Source organism: Phoxinus phoxinus (genome assembly GCF_949152265.1).
Source record: "Phoxinus phoxinus genome assembly, chromosome: 3".
NCBI lineage: Eukaryota > Metazoa > Chordata > Actinopteri > Cypriniformes > Leuciscidae > Phoxinus > Phoxinus phoxinus.
Window position 1 is genome coordinate 24,768,277 of NC_136878.1, and position 20,459 is coordinate 24,788,735.

At 38.2% G+C, this 20,459-nt stretch overlaps 1 protein-coding gene across 11 annotated transcripts in view; it reads left to right on the top strand.

Moving 5' to 3' along the window:
- The first annotated feature begins 3,787 nt into the window (after positions 1 to 3,787).
- The window catches only part of bmp2k (BMP2 inducible kinase), a 43,440-nt gene continuing 26,768 nt past the window's right edge, over positions 3,788 to 20,459 (top strand). For 7 of the 11 annotated variants that reach the window (XM_079606656.1, XM_079606653.1, XM_079606657.1 and 4 more), the window contains exon 1: positions 3,838 to 4,820. In XM_079606656.1, coding sequence (XP_079462782.1) covers positions 4,676 to 4,820 — 145 coding nt within the window. In that variant the 5' untranslated portion in view covers positions 3,838 to 4,675. Of the gene's footprint in view, positions 4,821 to 20,459 lie in introns of all 11 variants that reach the window. The other 4 variants (XM_079606659.1, XM_079606660.1, XM_079606654.1 and 1 more) reach the window with 1 other exon arrangement.

Genomic DNA, 20,459 nt, shown 5'->3' on the forward strand with positions numbered 1-20,459 from the left:
CAACTATTTGAAAATCTGGAATCTGAGAGTGCAAAGAAATCTAAACATGAGAAAATCGCCTTTAAAGTTGTCCTTTGAACTTTGTGATTTTACTGCATTCACTCACAGAAATATATATTTTTTATATATTTACAGTAGGAAATGTACAAAATATCTTCATGGAACATGATCTTTACTTAATATCCTAATGATTTTTGGCATAAAAGAAAAATCTATCATTTTGACCCATACAATGTATTGTTGGCTATTGCCACAAATATACCAGTGCGGTTTAGGACTGGTTTTGTGGTGCAGGGTCATATGTGTTTTCTTGTGATGTGCACATCGTTGAGTCATCTTTTCAGGGAGTTGCCGCTGATGAAACTTCGCACAGTCAGGGGAGTTGATCTGTATTGAGGTGGAGAAGTGCCTGAGGGAACAGCAGATCCTCATTAATCCCATGTAATAATCCCAGACTCCAATTCGCTCCTCTACCTCTCCATCGACCTACATCTGTAGCTATTATCAGACAGCCGTCACATTTGTTCAAGCTTTGTATGCATTTCTTTTAACAGCCCTTGACATTTTTCTTTTCTTAATATCCTAATTTAAATAGCTCACGGTTTCTTGATGATCTGGGCACATTATAAATATGATTGTTATCCAAAAATTAACAATATTAAAGTTGTTGATCCACGAAATGTGAGTGGTATGAACATTGCAAATGGTACAAATATTAACATCCAATATGTACAGTTATTTTCTGGGATGAGGAAGTACCTGCTTATTTTGCAGTGTTTGACCGTTAGAGGGCAGGACATTTTCATGAACTGTCTAACAGACGTACCTGAGGACCCTCAAAGGGTGTTGTCAGTCCAGACTGTGGTTAACATCACATGACTGTCTCAATCTGACGTAATCTTTCTAAACATTGGAGTTGTGTCCCAATTCGGAGGCTGTGTCCTCCGAAGGTTGCATTTGAAGGCTGCAAACGTCATCAAGGCGGTCTCATTTAAAAAAAGTAACCAAGTAAGAAAGAAATTACAGTTTTTTACACCTCACGAAAAATCACGAGGAACAGTCAATTTTATTACTGTTACTTTTCTTAAGACATCCTTGATGAAGTATGCAGCCTTCAAATGCAACCTCCGGAGGACAAAGCCTCCGAATTGGGACACATCTTAAATTAGCTGAATCAGTCTGCTGTTTAAACATATATTAACTTTTAATTTTAAAAAACTTTTATACATTTAATTATGAGTGTCATGTTTGCAAATTATAGGTGGGAGATACATGTATAGATTATTATAAACAATAACAAAAAAAATCTAACTCAACTTCAAACTTATTTGAAAAATATTTATAGCTATAATGCATGCAATTCATTAATACAAGGAAAGCAATAAGTGCTGCACGGGGTGTAACTTCAGTATCTCGGTGCTCTTTGGGTTTAGGGATGGTTCCACTCGAGTAATTCGAAAATATAAGAAAAATATAAAAAGCCTTTATTCTTTCATGGCTTGGATTTTAAAAACAGGTGACAAGCAACGGCACAGACTTTTTATATTTTTCTAAAAATGAATTACCGGTACTCGAGTGCCTTGGATTGTTTTTTCTTATGCACTTTAGACTGTAATCTGTAGGCAACTTACTATGCAAAACATCTGCTTTACTTTTCTTGAATAGGGTTGAAAATAGGGCATGACACTTTTTTGAAGACAAATAGACAGTTAAAGGCACAATATGTTGTTTTTCGCCACTAGAGGTCGCCTATTCAAAACAAAGGCGTAGCTTGATTGAGCGTGGAATCATGGGAGTTGTTCCACCTCACAGCCGGTGGAAAAGAATCCGACGGGACTCGGGCAGAAATCATATTCATGGATGAGATTATTGACATTACTGTAGATTATAATAAGTGTTTATATTCAGACTATTTTAGACTGGTTTGGTCTTACCACTGCGGAGTAGCATGTAGTAAATGCGTGACTCGTCAAACAGAGCTAAGTTACAATGTTCTTCCCATGGTTTTTCCGCAAGACGCATGCAGTTCTTATTAACCGCTAGAGAGCTAAAAGTTTCGGACTGCAGCTACAAGCGACTTTGTCGCTACATGTCGCCAGTGGCTGGCGGTGAGGTCGCTTGTGGACGTTGTTCCACCATAGATATTATATAGAGACTAGATTCCCTATTGGCCAATAGACACTGAGAAATACGGCCGCCATCATAAATCGGTCGTACTCCTAGTTTTGTTGCGTAGCAGCAGTTAAGATGCCAGAGCACTGTGGAGCATTTTCCTGTTCTAATCAGCGGACCATCGCAAATAGGGCCCGGGATTACTTTTCACAAGTAAATTTTAACATTACCGTACTATTGGTTGTATTTTGTGAATAGAATATTACCAGATATTTGAGAAGGAGCAAGGATCTTTGATATTACTGTATTGAAATCGTAGCCAGCTAACGTTAGCTAGGCTATGTTTACTGCACCAGCTGGTGTTCACCCAGCATGGAGAGGTGGGGTAAAATAATAATTCGGGTTCGAACAGCGTGAGGGAGCGCAATAATAATAGAATTTTAGCAGATTTTTTTGCCGTAAAGCAATTCGTGACATCGCGAGACCTGATATCACGCGATACTTCCTGACGCTGTGGCCGGCGGCCTGCCGGCTCAAAGTTGCAAGGGTGGTTTTTCCGCTCACAGGCAATAGGGGGGTGCGAGACGACCACCATTCAACCCGAAAAAAGTAATATAACCATTCAAATGACTCCGAAGCTGTTCAGTTAAGGTAAAAAACCTACATAGTTCACCTTTAAATTAAAGGAGGTGATTAAATGTCAATTATCATTCAGGTCCCTGATCTATGTTATTTTGTTATTTTCCAAAAATAGACATTAAATAAGCATTCAAATTCAAAATGAGATGTGGATTAAATAAATAAGAAGGGGTACCATGGACAATTTAACCTAAACTAAGATGTCACTCAGTAGAGGCTAGATATTTGGGAACAAATTGTGGTATAGTTATCAGAGATGCAAAGTCAAAGTTCAGAAAGTAAAAGTCCTCCTCAGTATTTTATTCCAATCACATGGATTTGCTAATTAGCACAGTTTTTCAGCCAGGAGAACTAATTAGTGACATCAGCTGGCTGAGTTCGGGTGGAATAAACATAGCAGGACATTTACTTTTTGACCCCTGGTAGTTATGCCATATTTCCCATAAATTAAATAAAAAAAATGTTTTATCTTACAATAATTTGAATGGTTGAGCAGCTTGAGAAATATAGTCAACACTACAAAGAGTAATAACTAAGAAAATGTAATGAGATTTATTTGTCATGCCAGATCCCACAATGCTGTAGCCTACCTTGAACAAAGTTACAAAAATAAAAATAAATAAAAATAATGGAATGTGATATTTTGGTAATAGTTATATTGCTTATTAGTTTTCTCATTTAATCCACATTTTATGGGTATTACATTTTATGGGTATTTATGGGTAAGTATCTTAAATATACTTTTCAAGCCAAGTTCATTGTAGCCTATACTAAATAATAGTTTAATTCCAATAATTCTCACAACAACAAAACGTTGGATTTGTTCATCTAATGCTTAAAACCAAGAGGACAGAAAATTGTATATGGAATGTGTAAGTTGCACTACATCAGCACCTCACACACTGCCAATCCATTCACATCTTTCAACGGACTAGGTTAAGATCTTTATCAAGCAAACTGATCAATAAAGCGGAGGCAGAGACCGTCATCCGTGCCATCCCATCAGAGAAGAGCATCTACAGGACGCGTCACGCTCACACCAATCATGACAATAGGAAGAAATCGGACAAAACAAGTTAGGTTGTCAGACAGTCGGATTGGGCGATAACAAACCTCCCACCAATTCTCCAGCGAGTCACGAGAGTTCGAACTTTATCAGTGTGACGGGGGACTTCCAGAGCACGAGGAACCGCTCTGCCGTTTAAAAAGAAACAACAGACTGTTCACAACACCAAAAACGTTCGGCCGCTCGGAGGTTTACGGGAATATTTTCTAGTAGTAACGTTACTTTTTACTATGATACACGGTGTCCTCTTCAAGCAGATAGAGGAAGCCAATCAGCTAGCGAGCTGGCTAACTAAACTATCCAAAGGGGAAGTGGCAGCAGTCATCGTTTAAGAGTTTCGCTAGCGTAGCTTCCGCCTAACACACCCACTTTCAGCCTATTTGTTGTCCACATTGGTTTCAGATAACCTGGACCTCAACCAATTTAATCTTTCGTCTGAACACAAAAGCATGCGTTGGCTAAACAGAGCGTTTCGCCGTTGTTAGCCAGTTAGCGAGACGACTGGTCTCTTCAGCTCCCGCACAGCCTCGCTAGCCAGCCGAAACTGGAGTCGGCCTGAAAACACAGCAGCGTGGACGTTATCACTCGTGCTGTTGTCACTTATTAACGACGAAACACTTGCCCTGACGGTTTACTTCTATGCAGTTTCTTCATCGGGCTTTGGGGGAAATAAGGAAGCATTCAGCTACTGCTACGCCTTTCTGCGTCCCTCGAGCACTGAAGTGCCTGGCGCATCTCGGTGGAGCAGCTCTCTCAGCATGCTGGACAAAAGAGCGGTGATGAGCAGATTGGCGTTTTAATCGTCTTTGGCTTGGTTGGAACTGTCCGTTTGGTAAGACGGGAACACAAGAGGCAAGAATGAAGAAGTTTTCGCGTATGCCGAAGTCAGAGAGCGGAAGTCTCGGGGGTGGGTCTGGATCTGGTACTGGAAGCAGCAACTACATCGGGAAGGTGTTTGCTGTCGGTCGATACCAAGTGACGGTGGAGGAGCTGATCGCTGAAGGTAATGGATGCATTTGTTTAGGCCAATACAAATGAATGGCTAAACCTGCTGGTGAAGTGAATAAGAGCCCCCCAAACCCCACACACATCTGTTTTATAGAGCAATGAGCAGTTCAGAACTAGGTTGGTCTGGACTGGCTGTTTACTGCAGGTTTACTTCGCCATATCAACGCTTTAAACACAACAGTAATGTAGCTCCCTGCCATGAAAAGAGGAAGTATAGCTTGGTGCTTGTCCTTCCCAGAAATTGATAGAGAGATAATGCTTCCATGTAATTTCTTGGCTATGTCGCTGTTACTGATCACATGGTTTTGGATCAGGAGGTCTGGGGCTGGGCTGATCCAAATCTTGCCCTAATGTGTCACTGCAAACCAAACAAAAAGAAGAAATGTTCTTCTTAATAATCTTGTCCTTGTTAAACTTTAAGCACGAGAGTTTAGTGAAAAGCTCAGGACCAAACTAAATTGTTTTATTGCCACACAATTACTAGCCTACACTTTGCCACAGCACAAAAAGATATTGAGATAGTAAAACAAAGTTTATCATACTGTTATTTTACCCTCTCTCTACAGGGCACAGCTTTTTAGAGTTAAGTTTTTCTCACTTAAGACATTTAAGTAGTTTGATGTCTTGATGATAATTTCCCCTGGACAGTTCTAAACATTAATAGTTGCACTCTTATCTTTCTCAGCAGTTGCATATGCCATTAACTAATGTGCAACAACTCAGCGTTATCTAAAATGTAAAATACTTAATCGTTCTCACAGTTCTTTCATGTAATACTAGTGCTAGCGTGTTTGTTTCCCATGTAGATGTCAGTTCTGTGAGTTTCACTGAACAGCAACTTGGCAGCCCTGACTTGCTGACTGGACAATTATTTATTTTGCCTTTAGTGCAAGAGTTCACTCACAAACAACAACTGTTGAGTTTGAAGTGCTTTTATTCTTACTTTCTCATTGATTTGTTTTATTTAATATATATATATATATATATATATATATATATATATATATATATATATATATATATATATATATAAACTTGTGCTTTATCAAATGGCTTTATCTCTTTTTTTATACTCATGTTATTTAAAGGTGTTCTTTAAAATTGCATTTGCACAAAATGACAACACAAGCTCAAGCCTATAGACTTTCTTCTAGGAGCACAAAAGGAGATTATGACAGTCTGTCACTTTTCACTTTTATTTTATGGAAAAAGATGGAGTAAAAACAGAGATTCTGCATAACAACTTTTTGTATTCCACAAAACAAATTCATGTGCTTCTGAAAATTACAGAATTTGTATTTTTTAAGATCACATCCACATTATCTGCATGCCGTTCAAGTGATGGATAGGTGGTTTGTGTTTGACCACCTGTTGTTGGCAGACTTGGCACAATGCAGATCACCGTCCTGTGATGGAAGTTGCTTCTTTTGTGTTTGCTTATTGAGCCTGACCCTCTTGAATGACCACCATGCTCCCTTTTTTTTTTATTTCAATAAATTATTTCAAGCAACTCAGAGACAGCTGGGGGGTTGGCAAAGGATGAGTTGGCATTTGGGCGAGGCAGGGACTATGATTCTGGATGGGTGGTTAATTCTGTCATTTGCTCCCTGTAAAGTAGTTCTCAAATAGCCTGTCCATGTGATTGTTGTGTAATGAGATGTTTTATTAGGCTTGAACAGAAGTCTGTAATGCAGTAAAACAGCTGATTCCCCCACCCCCCCCTGTCGGAACGAATAGAAATATTTTGTCTTAAATTCTCAGAGTAAATTAGTGGCCGTTCGTGGTTTTCATTTGTATTAAATGCTAAATGCACCAACAAGCTTTGTGTGGTCAATATATTCAGCCACCTGCTCACCTCTTTGTCAACAAACCCTGTAACTTAAGAACTGCTTTCTTTTGTCAACAAACTGCTCATGACTTCTGTATTTTCCCCTGTTTCACTTCTTCATATGTGAGTGTGACTAGAATCTGCTTTGGTCTTTGATCTTTAAAAAAAAAAAAAAATATATATATCACTTGACAGACACCAAACTGGTTCAGAGCTTTTCCTAATGTAAGGTGCAGTAACATTCTACTGCACGTTTGATAGGAGCGTTACTGGACTGACCTTGAATGAGTCGTGTACAGAGGTGTTGCCCCACTCACTGAGCATGTGCTGGCAGAATTGCTGTGCTAAGAGCCACTCTGATTTTGTTATCTCCTTTACTACTCTGCTATGGGCTGTATGTCCTATTGACAGTTGAAGGTGTGCGTAAGTGTATGTGTGAAGGAGGGTTCAGTCATTTTGCCACCCAGTAACTTAAGCTTTGGTCTTTTGACGTGTGTAAATGTTATGGCCTCTATTCTGTTTAGTTATTGGAAAGCATTATTTTTGTTTCCCAGCATCAAATGCATGTTTTGTCATCTGTCAGTATCAATACAGGTCTAAACTTCTACTTTTCTTCTTTTTGCCATCCTTTAAACATGAATTTAATCTTACAGCTCTTGTGGCTGTGCAAATTTAATTTGTTTGGGCCCGGTTGCATGAAAGCCCTTATATAAGAAAACCCTTAGTTATGGTTAATGAAGGGCACTCTTAGTGAAACATGGGCTACAAGAAAGAAAAATAAGTCAACTTAAGAAATTTTAAGGCTGTCATTAAGTATTGTCCCTTAATTCCCGTGAGTTCCCGTAAGTTCTGTTAGGCTATGCGTTGCAACAAAGTCCTTCAAAAAAATGTAAGGGATCAAAACAGGCTCCTTAAGTCATCTAAACTCAAACTCAAAATAAACCTGTTCAAACTGTGAAGTGAAACTCTGTGAATTGTCAAAAGAAAGAAAATTAAATAAACACCAAATTGCCAGGCTTTTGTCTTGTGCGCAATAGTGAATGATTATAGCGGCAGGCTTGGTTTTTTTGGTTTAGATTTCTTGTTTCCACCAGTAACCTACTTTAAAGCCGGTTAGCAGACAGATCTAGCCATCGAGCCACGTCATGTTTAGGACACCGAACGCGTTGTTTTGTACTTCTGTGCTCAAGTAAAAAAAAAAAAAAATCAGTGAATCTAATCGCCAAACAGGCAAAGTGATATTGATGCATGAATCAATGAGTTAGGCTATATATAAATACAAATAGCCTAATGTATTATTTTAATGGAAAACTGTGAGTGGCACGGTAGGATCTTGAGATTCCTCCGGTGTCGTACCTGGAAATTTGCTTGAATTTTAGGAAGCTCTGTGTCGTCCGTCAGACCGCTTTTTATAATCTCTAACTCAAATATTGTAGTACAGAGATAGTTTAGTACCGGTAAATGTTAAACTTGTTTAAAAGTCAGTGGTCCGTTAGACAATGTTTTCTTTATTGTGTGAGATTTCTAAGTTGTACATTTGAGAATAAAAATTTTTTTTGGGCTGCAATTAGTATATCACAATCTGTGGCACATGCAGACATGCAGGGCTCAATGCTGTGCATCTTTTCTACAGATAACCAAATTACAATGGCAATAAATAAATACAACAAAGACACAACTGAAATAAACTTTTTCAGGTAGGTCTAGAAGTTTTTGGGTTGCCTACAGAAATTGAATAAAGTCAAATGTAAAAGACACTGTATAGTCGACACTGTATAGTCGACACTGTATAAATTAAATAGTTTAATCCTTAATAAAGTGCAAAAGTAAAATTCAAGAGCAGTGAGATCTTTTGTTATTTGATTAACATTTAATGACACAGACAGACAACAGCAGGAATATCAGGCTGTCACTTTAAGACCGAATGCATCGATCTAATGTACTGTTTATATGCGTTATCTTTCTCAAATGTTTACTTTCTCTTAAGACATAGGCTAACTGACGGTGTTTATGAGGATACTTGCCAAGATGGGCATTTTGACATACTTTTGTCTTGATTTGTCCATTCAAGCACAAAGAATTGATAGAGAACTAGCCCTGTGTGTGCGCATGCTACGGATGTGTGCGCACAGAAAACTTCTCACACAGTGCGCAAGTATACCGAAATGAGTTCTTTTACGTCTTTTTGCACTTGAATGCTTAAATTGACTGTTCGCAAAGACCCGCCCCCCTTAGTTACTGTTGCTATGTCCGACAAGCTACAAGCTCTTCTCATGCAGTGAAAAATATACATCACGGAGCAGAGAGGACACTGACAACACGCTGACAGACCAGGTTACTTTTTGGTTACTTTTGATATTAAACATATTAAACAAAGTCTCCGCTTTCAAATTTGGTAATTTTTAAAAAGAAATTTAAACAACAAACTTTAATGTGTCGTGACAGATCAGTTGTAGAGCATCAGTTGAAGCTGCTCTTGAACCGATCATCTCTTCCTTCTAGTTAATTTATAGCATCAAATAAACATGAATGAACATAAGAAGGAATGTTGTTTTAACCGCGGAAAAGCGTCAGTACACTCCGTTTTTCAAGTTCAAATCCTCCCATGTTAATCAAAATGGCAGATGGCGAAGTATGATTGGTCAGATCACCTGCCAATCAAGCTCCCCGCAAATGGTCAATTGGCAGGACTTCAAAACATGTACAACTGATAATATTTGGTGACGATTTGCATCGTCTTTCACGCTGGCCCCTTTTTTGGTCCTTTTTGTCGAGCCCTGACAGGTGATTTAAAACGAGAATGCACACTTTGGCTGGAATGCAAAGACGCACATTGCGTGAAGATGTGGGGAATGTCTTGTCAGTTATCTCTCCTTACTGTTGTCACGTGAAATGTGACTCCTGCTCTGTGTTGTGACTCTGTAGCTCTTGCTGTATTGAGCTGCGAGAGCACACGCTTTTAGTTCATTGAAGCATCTGTTGTCCAACTGATCTAAATGGTTCTAATTTCTATGATGTGGGGGCGGTGCCATGCTCGCCAATTAATGTCTAATGGTGTATATCCGAACACTCTCGCATCGGTAACACTGACTTCTACAGCAAGCCTGGTCTATTGTAAATGTCTTGTATGGTAACAAATTATTTACTTGAAAAATACCTTGAAATTAAGTTAATTCAGCACTTGATTGTAAAATCACCTCTTTTCACACCTCATCCCTGTGCTGTTTGTCATTGCTGCTTGCTAATGCTGTGTGTCTGTTATCTTATAGTTTCTCTTTGGTGTCACCTCCCCTTTGTCATATCTGTGTCATCTTCAGATGACATAACATTTAGCACAGTCCTCCAGTGGCAGTATGCCAGTGAATTAAAACAATCATTTAAAGGAACCTGTTGAGATAAAGGTTTGAAACTAGAAGTGTGGCCTCTTTACCTCAGAGTCCTGCACGGGTTCGGGTACCCGCGGTAATCTAGTGTATACATATCTATGCACCATTCTGCGCACACGTCACACAGAAGGAAGCGCGCGCGCTCTCAGATCACTTGGACATGGCTTTGTTACAAGAGGTAAAAACGATATAAATACTGTTCGTTTTCTCACACAAACCGCTCGTTTCGTGTCTTAGGCCATCAATGTGTACTTACATTTACGAGTCATTAAATCATGTTTCATTTGGACTTCTCTGTGCATGCTCTTTGAGGTGGACCCCATAGACCTGCATGATATGACTTTCAGACAAGAATGGTTTGACCTAAAAATATCAAAATTGAAAATACTGTGGAAACAAAGACACCTACATCTTGGGTGTCCTTGAGGTAAGCTAAAACATATCAAAAATTAATTTCAAAGTGAACTATCCCTTTAATGCAAACACAGCCACAGGGGAAAAAAATAATATTTTTATTAAATAACATTTGAAAACCTGTATAAACTGAACACCAAATAACAATATTAACTATTGAGAGGTGATGACTCGTTCATGAAAACGTCACAAAGAAACGGGAAAAGTAGCCTAATGATTATTGAATAGGCTATATAGGCCTATGTCAAATATAGCCAGGACAGGAGACAGAGCTGTTTTCTTTCGTTTTGAATTGTTTTGTTTAAAAGTAGGCTACACATTTCAAGCTTTCTATATGTTTCTCAGGTCTGTGAGGCATGTAGCTTATACGCTGAGTTTCGTTAATTTCCAGTTCATGCGCCGTTGATCCGCTCCGTGTCCTGATGCCTGCTATTAGGCTACTTCTTATTTATTAAATTCAGACAATTGGTTATAAAACATCATTTAAAATTAAGATAAAATTAATACAAAACGAAATTCAATTTAAAGAAAGGCTTTATACAGTAAGAAACTTATAATGAAGTGGTCAATAATGTCTGCATTTCCTGCCTCTGTCTCCCGACATATTGCACAACGTATTATCTTAGGCTACTATGCTTTTAACTTCTCATATAATTAATATTGATGAAACAATATATAAATATATATAAAATTGTGAAGCTGATGTGCTAGACGAAATTGAATTGTTTTGTGGTAACGCGTTAGCCATGTAGGCCTAGGCTATCGGCTTTTTGACAGCTTCGGCTGTTGTCCTTGTGTTAAGGCAAGCCGCCAAAGGCAATACAAATTTGAAAAAAGTGTGTCTATAATGTGATTGACTAAACTGATTTTATTTCGGGTGCGGGTCGGATCTCGGTTCTATTTTAAGCGGGTCGGGTCGGGTTGCGGATTTTAATTAGTGCTGCTGTCGGAAAACGGGTCGGATGCGGTTTTAAGCCCTGCGGGTACGGGCGGGTGCGGATTTACAAAATCGGACCCGTGCAGCTCTCTGCTTTACCTATTAAATCACCCTTTGCTTAAAGGAACACTCCGACTTTTTGGGACTTTAGCCTATTCAACTTATCCCCCAGAGTTAGATAAGTCCATACATGTGTTATTTTGGATTTTCACTTATTTGGATTAGTATGCTAGCTGCAACCATTCACATCCAGTCTTTGTGCTAAGCTAGGCTAGCGGTGGGTGCGTGCGTCAAACAGACTTATAGCACGCACGGAGATGAAAAAGGTATGTATGGACTTATCTAACTCTGGGGGAGAAGTTGAATAGGCTAAAGTCCCAAAAAGTCAGAGTGTTCCTTTAATTTTACTAATCTAAAAATGATCGAAACTTCTTTGGTCTGATTGCATTGGCCCAAGCCGACATTCTGCCAGTGGCACTTGTGAGAGATGACAAAGACATGATTGTCAGGTTTTCCTCACTCTTCTGTGAGGACCCATTTCTGCTTTTAACATTTCAGCTGTACCTCACACACACATTTCTTACACTGCTCTGAGAAAATAGGTCACTCAAGCTTTGTGAGGCAGAGTGGGGTTGGCATCTCACACAGTGTGTTGGCTCAAAAGAGTTCCTTAAGCAATTCTCTGTCAAAACACTACTCTAAGATTATCTAACTGTGATTTAGCTGTAATCCCTTTGTCTAAATCCGTATGTTGCTGGTTGCATGTGGTGAGTCGTCTTTGGCAACTGTTTTGTGTTTTGTCTGGCATCTGACCAGATCCACTTGTCGTCCTGGACAATGTAGATTGTTTAGACGGCAGAGTGAGACTTATTAGATGTCTCTTACATTTGAGATTGATGGGGAGTTAGAGCAGACTGTCGTACCATAAAGTAAATTGTTAATAGCATGCACTTCAAATCTTATTTCGCATCACACAGCTATTCTTTTTTTCTGGCAAAATTTCCCCAAAAAATAGTGGATGTATGCTTGTGTTGTGCATTGCATGGGTGTGTGTACTTGTTCATAATGGTCTGGAATGCGGGAGCAAATGATCGCAGATTACTAAATGAAGAAAAAGTTACAGACTGATTTTATCAAATTAAAAAAACTATTCTTTTCAGTTTATTTGTATGGATTTTTACTGTTGAATGACAAAGTAAATGAAGCATTTCCTACCTGCTAAAATAAATATTTGGGCTCAGACCAGAGGCCAAGGCTATGATCAGGGCTACATATTAGAGTAAACTTTCATGAGTTTAAAAAAAACCTTTCGATTTTACTAGCTTTTTATAAACTTGCCTTTGAAAAATAAGCTTTTGCTAAAAATATAAACAATATTTTGTTGTATTCATCAAGTCTGTGAGAAAGAAAATGAAGACCATCTGTAATGTTCCAAAAAATAATGAAGTCAACCTCATGTTGCCATAAAGGGGGTTGTCGCAAAGTGCAGAATCTCTAAGCTTCTCTCCAAAAGCAGACGTGTCTCTATTTTTAGAGGGTCAGCCTGTGCCAGAGATAAATTTGTGAGCATCATTGTGGTGTAAGTTGAAGGACTCAAGGGAAACTGATTAAGCAGTGTTCTTTAACAGATATTTGTAGGGATGCACAGAAATGAAAATTCTGGGCCAAAACCAAAAATTCAGGATATATGGCTGAAAATAAATAAATAAATTAACAATCAATCAAACTTATTTAATAATCAACATTCAAATAGCTAAAACTAAGTTGCCAAGTTGTACAAACATTTAAATTGCACATGAGGCAGTTTTTATAGTAGCCTAACCTTTCAATAACAGAAGTGCTTCTGCCTCAATTTGTTGGTGAAATTGATTTAAACATTACAATAAACTGTAATCACCTGTTTGTATGAAATATTTATTTAAACAACCTTTTAGTGATGTCTTCATTATTTAGCCTAAGTAAAAATATGAATTTGTACAGTCTACAGTGCATAGCCTATATTTAGCAAAATACTCTTGTGTTATTTATTCTAGCTAACTGAGTTTATGGACATAGAATAGCTTTCTTGAGGTAAATGTAACGTTAGGCTAGGTGACATTTTATAGCCAACAATCTTTTTTTTTTTGTATGTCTTTCCCCTGTTGAAACACTGAGTGCTTAGGCTACATGCGACGGGATTAATTTTGGTCAGGCCTAGTTGTCTTTCAACAACAACATACCTTCTGGTGTTCACCCATGTTTATTCTGTGCTGTAACAAGAGGAGATTAAATTATTGCTTCATGTGTGCTAGATCCATGCTGCCACTTGAACTGCGCTACAGCGATCTGTCATGCTGTATTAAAGAGCACCAAAATTACATTAATTGTTTGAATTTTGTAATATTGACATTAAGTTGAGAATTTTCTTAATATTAAAAGTAACAAAGTACAAAGATTTTGGATGGCAGGCGTGCTACAAATGTTTAGTGAAGTTTTGTTCACGTATAGGCTACGGGAAACGGAACAAAGATTTTAGGTGCCCTTAAAATGTTAGTATGATTTTAACATACTTTTTTTTCCATAATTTAGAAATAAAAGGCATTTTTTCAAGCCTGATTTTAGCCTCTGATTTAATGTTTTAAGGGGCGTGTCTGTGTGAGACTTCAGTGTAAACACCCGCTGCTGTGATTGGCTGACATGTTTGCATACGAAATAGCTAGTATTACATGTGGAACTCTCTCTAATACTTTTACTACGTTTTTACCATTACAGCTATCGAGATTAAGGAATCGTGAAAAGTATTGATCATAATGATCTATTATTCCATCACATGAAAGGTTGCAGTGATGAAGTAGCCTATTGAGCAAATGACAGACAGTCCTGGCGATCGCATATGAAAACAAAGATCGTATCATTGCAACGAATGCTTTTATCAAATAACAATGCAAACACGATGTAAATACAGTAAGAGCTTAGTTGTATATTGTAACAGCATTGATTTCATGATTGATTTCAACAAGTTTTGGCAAGTGTCCAGACAAACTCGTGCTGTTTGATTGACAGCTTGGGTGATTGGAAAGGGAGCATTCTTTGATGCTTTCTTTAAATAATTTAATCACAGTTTAAATAAGATTATTTTCATCCTACTAAGAGAAACGACGTGAAGTTCATTGTTTAGCCACTGGCTTGATTTACTGAATCAAGTTGATTTACTGTTGCATAAACGGTATTGAACGATTTTGAGAGATGATCTGTCTGAACTTGAATAATTATATCAGAAATCACAGATCAGGCATTAGAATAAACATGACTAGCCTACTTGGATGTTTGTGGCGTTGCTGGCAGATCCATATCGTAAAAGTCTGTTTGCAAAGCCTGCGCCGGAATTTACCAAATAATCCACAGTGAAATAGGCCTACACCGAATACAAATAATGCACTGCTGAGACGTATCCTAGCATTATGATCGATTGAAATGTAATAGTATTAATCCTGTGTCGATCTTTTCTTGTTCTCATGTCTCTGTTCACTAACACTCCAGTGTGCAGGCACAGGCAGGGCCAAAGACGCGGCGATAGATGTAGGCGTTTGTTGATATTCTTCTGCAAAGGCGGTCTACAGCTGCCATGTGACATGACATCACAAGTCTCCACTTTTTAGATCCTGTCGTTTGCTGGCCTTGGTTTCAATAAAAGCAGTTTTTCGAATATCCCGAAAGTTTTGAGTTTTTAAACTTACAGGGTATTTTTTATAATATAACAAAGGATCAAGGAACATTTGAATTCTCAGTCTATGACCCCTTTAAGAAACTATATCTGAACACCGTGCCATCGGAGAGGCACTAATTAAACGTCTGTTTCGGTCACTGATTTTGGCCCAAAACCGAAAATGGCCGTTTTGGATGAATTTTCAGTAGCTGAAATTTTGGTGCATCTCTAGATATTTGTGAGCTGTATGTGGGTCGTTGAGGATTATGAAAGATTCCTGACCTGTGAGATATCAGGCAGGTGTGAAAGTTGATGGAGCCATGCAAGTTGATTGTGAGATTTGACATTTCAGTAGCTTAAATAAAATTAATATTAAATGCATATTTATTTGCTCTGAGCATTTAGAATCTATCTCGTTTCAGTGGTTGTTTAATATAAATGTTGGCTCATCTGATTGAAAAGAAAAAACAAAACAAAACCCTTCAAGGCATTTCAGACCAGCACATAAATATCAAAATCAGTCACATTTTTTTCAAACACCACATTTTTTTTAAGCTTTATTCCCAGCTCTAAATTTGAGTCATCTGTATTTTCAGAGCAGTAGGAATGACCCAGAACAGCCAGGCAAATGTCCTCTGTTTGCCCTCTAATACACAGCAGAATCAACATATGTGATCGTCAGCACATCAGGCCACTGGCTGGGGGGGGGGGGGATTCATTTCTGGCTCCATTACTGGAGAGGAGAGGGTCTAAACTTGGCTAGATCTGCAGGAACATCCCTGTGGACAATGCCATTTGCTAGGGTACTTATCATTCCTCCAGATTTGTGAATCCTCTAAATTAATCCGAGAGGATGGCGTGTAGAGAAGTAATAAATAGAATGTAAAAGTAAAGTTTTTTCGGAGATTCAGCATGCCGTTAATTTAGTGAAGTGAGCCATTTCTTTGTCATGTGGTTGGTCTTGCTCTCAAACATTTCATGCTGTTCGCTTCAAATTACAGATAAGTAACTACACGATAGTATTGTCAACATTTCAAAAGGTAGTCTTGAAGTTGACACCCTCACACTTATATTAGCCTAGCCTAACATTCAAAACCTCACTGAGCCATGGGAAGTTTAGCTTTTTATTTGCATCCTGTTGGGTTTCATCCAGTTTGGCTTCCTGTTCTTTTCTTCATTTCCATTCTGTTAAGTTTCATCCTGTTCATTGTTTTTCCAACCATATAGTTAAAGTGCCCGAGCTTCATATTTCTCACAGACTACGTTTACATGTGCACCAACAATGCGATTATTTCTAATAATCAGAGTAAGGTCTTAATCGCTGTAAGATGTTTTCTTGGTATGAGCAGAACTCTTCACTCCAGTGTACATGCAATTTATAATACATGCAATTCATTTATTTCAGTAATTCAACTTAAGGTGAAACTAATATATTATATAGATAGACTCATTACATGCAAAGTGAGATATATTTCAAGCCTTTATTTTTATAATTTTTATGGTTATGGTTTACAGCTTATGAAAACCTTTTCACAATATTCTAATTTTGAATTTGGGGTTTTCATAAGCTGTAAGCCATAACTGAGACGATATTGTTATATAAACAGTTAAATTAAAATTAGCATAATTTACTTTCTTATAATCCAAACCTGTATTATATTTTTCTTCAGTGGAACAAAAATAAGTTATTTTGAGAAGTCCCTGTTTTATGTACAACCAACCCAAAATGCTCAAGTTTTCAGAAGTTACAATTTTTGGATGAAAAATGCACAAGAACATTTGCTCAAACCATAACACTTCAATCCCATAATCTCGCTGGTGAACTTCACCTTCTCTGCCAGATTATGAGCCATGACATGAAGCTAATGCTGAGATCGCACCAAAAGAGAGGAAGCTAAACCTCTGGCCTGATTCAAGAACTTCAGGCCGTACCATATGGGCACCATCAGCGGACATCAACACCACTGACACTTCCAACATTTTGGATTTGTTAAATCGCTTGCTTTACCATGTGCCCTCGTGTGAGGAATCAGGGTCTGCACGATGTCCCTTAGGTTAACAGAATGATGTGTAATCAGTCTCTTGCTACTGTTCTAGATCACTAAGAAATAAGTGACAAGTATGTGAGAATAGCACCTGACCTATATCAGTAATAATCCTGTGTAATTTAGGACTGTGTTCAGTGTTGCGAATATTGTATGGCCTGACTACACTTCCTGTTTCTGGTAAACAAAAAACTGCCTGCTTGCACAACATGTCTTGTCTTGTGATTCAAGACACTTTCTATCAGTGCCAGTGAGTTTTTTTGTGTTTTTTTTTTTTTTTACTTTATTGTCCTGCTTGCTCAAAAGAGGTCTGTGTATGGGTCTGTAATTCACCCAAAAATGTGATTTACTGACCCTCATGTTGTTCTGAACCGACTTCTGAAGAACAAAAAGTAGATATTTTGGATAATGTTTCAACTATATTTGTCCATACAATGAAAATCAGTGGTGTCCAAAACAACATCGGACCCCACTGACTTTTATTGTACCATAATCATGTTTCTTTTGTGGGTGTTCCAAAGAAGAAAGTCATACAGGTTTTGATCAACATTGGGTGAGTGAATGATGACAGAATTTTAATTTTTGGATGAAGACTCCAATAAACAATGTTTGTGTGTGTGTGTTTCTGCACCCCTTGAAGCACTTGGGCTTTGTATTAGGAAGCATGTTAGTGTGAGACTGAACTATTATTTGACTATATTAGTCATCAGCTGCATGCAACTGGTTTCCTTTGCTCAACGACAGGGTGAACCATGGCACACTGTGTGAGTTCTCTATTCTGTGCACTTTGTTCATTCTTTGTGCTCCCACATGGTTAGTGGAACTGTTGCGGGATGTCATGCTGTATATGCAACTCATTGTGAACAGGCAGGGATTGCTTTAAGCTCTTTTTTTGCAAACTGAGATGACCTCAGCTCTTTTTTAAATTGAAGAATGAGAGATTTCACACAAAGCTCTGTAGCGGAAGTGAAGGTGAGCCAGTGCAAAGGGGATATTTGGCAGAGAGGGCCAGGCAGTTATCTTTTTAGTAGCAGCCTGGCTAAGTATTTTTTTGTATCTGGATGTGGAGCACAATACGGATACGGATTAGATGCCCATCATGTGTTGCCAAGAAGGCTTTGTCATGCCCCTCTCTTTTGCTGCCCACACTGTCATGAACCTGTCATTTTCCAAATGGCGTACTAACTATACACTGTGCACTTATACTATGCACTATAGTATGTACTAGGGCTGCACGATTAATCGAAATGAAACCGCACGTGATTTGGCAAAGACACCTCTGAATGTAGGTCAGTGATTGTGCTAGGTGATCGGGCAATATAGCATTGCCCAGCCCCTCCAGTGTTATAACACTGTATGTTAAATTAGTTTTCTTCAAGTGCCAACAAAAGGGCATTACTACAACTTAGGTTCTAAAGTCATGGAAAACCTGGATGGTTTTAAAACGTTTTTTTTTTTTTTTTTTTTTACAGGTGTGACAAAGTTAGGGAAATTAATAATCTTCCAAAAAAAATATATCGTTCCAGTTATGCCTGCTCAGCTGGAAAAACGTATCCAGTAATCATACTGTAAAAATCACTGTTGTACACCTGTGCAACATGGTTTAAGCACTGTAACATAAATATCTTCAGGTCATTTGTTATATCAGAGTTAAACGAATTATTGAAATAGAAAAAAATGTAGGACTGAGGCTTGGTTCTATCGAACAGTTGATTAAATGGAGGCGTAGCCTATATGAAGGCGAGCTTGAGGGTGACTGGAAGAAAGAGGCGGTTTTAAGCAGACTAAAAATAATTGAAGTCTAGCATATGTCACTAGATAGAAGTATGTCTTTTTACCAGAAGATCAAGGTATGATGTCAAAAAACTAAAAAATTATGCATCATGAATATTTCACAATAAGATATTCAAGATGTTTTTACAAAATAAATGAATTTAATTTTCATGTCAACTTTATTTTATAGTCTTTAAACATACTTAAGTTTTTGTTGAGATTTCTCTGTTTTTCTTTACATTTTCAAGGTCCTTATTAGTGGTTCTCCATACAAATACATTTTCAATTCAGGGCGGCTAAACAAGCATGAGTTTGTTAGGCAACAAGTGTGGCATTGTGGGTCCTCCTTTGTGCCAGGGCACTCTCTTTCTGCGGACCGCTCCGTGACTCAGCATGCTGTTAATGAGAAAATGCTCACCAGTCATACGTTGCCAGGATTCATTCACCCTGGAACTGATGGGAGAAGTGTTGCGGAGGCATGGCACCCCTCTTTGCTGCATGTTGGTTCAGAGCCCCTCACCACTGTGTAGGCGGTCAGTACTCTCATTCATTGAGTTTCACTGAATCACAGAGGCTTAAGCAAGGTGGCTACTAGATATTAAAATGTTGGAATTTTATTTTTTTTACTTATTGCCATTATTTTTAATGAGAAGCATTTTTACATTTTAAATTCACTAAATAAAAGCTGCTGCTGTTGTGTCCCATATGGAATCAGTTTATTAACCCTCATTGCTTTTTACAGTTTACTTCCATGTTTTTAGTATCTCGGTGACCTTTACTGGAACTTGAATGTATTTTCCCTATGCAAAGATAATGTTTGGCTTCAGAAGAGTTGGAATTTACCACACAAGTTGTATGATCTACTATTATAGAAGTTTTAAGGTTCCTTTTTCATTTGAGGCTTGACAGCCATGGTATGGAAAAAAGCACTGTCATCTTTTTTGTTCCACCAAAAAAAAATCCAGTCATCATACGAGTGTGAAATCATGAGGTTGAGTAAACATGTCAGAATTTCAATTTCAGGTGAACCAACCTTATAAGGTTTCCTTTCTCCTTAGGCTAACTTTGTTCACAAGCGACTGCCAACAGTGAGCCCATCCCTAACTTGGCTTAAGACTGCCTCACTCACTCCATTATAATTTCCTCCTGAAAATACATTTTATGTATTGAGCAAAGCAATATCAGAGGACTTGCACAGGGGAGGACATCTTGAACTCTGTCTCATACCTGCATTTAATATGAGCCAGACTCGCAGAAGGTCACAGTGATCCCTGAACTCATATTGTGTTGATGTACAGTTTAACCTTTTCTGTCCTTCTGTCCACTCATTCAGCAGGGAGCATACGTCTTCCAGTTTTAGATGAGAGAAAAAGCAGAATGAAAGGACTCTCTTACAAAAGATGTCTTCCATGTTCTTCAAAAATTAGACGTGGGCTGTTGTAATGGGTTTTAAATTGTTCAGTTCCGACTCACATTTCTGGTGCACAGTGCTACCCACAACTGTCTCTGTTTAAATGGCACTGTAGTTGCTGCCAGCCAGTGATATCAGACATTTAGCTTATTTCA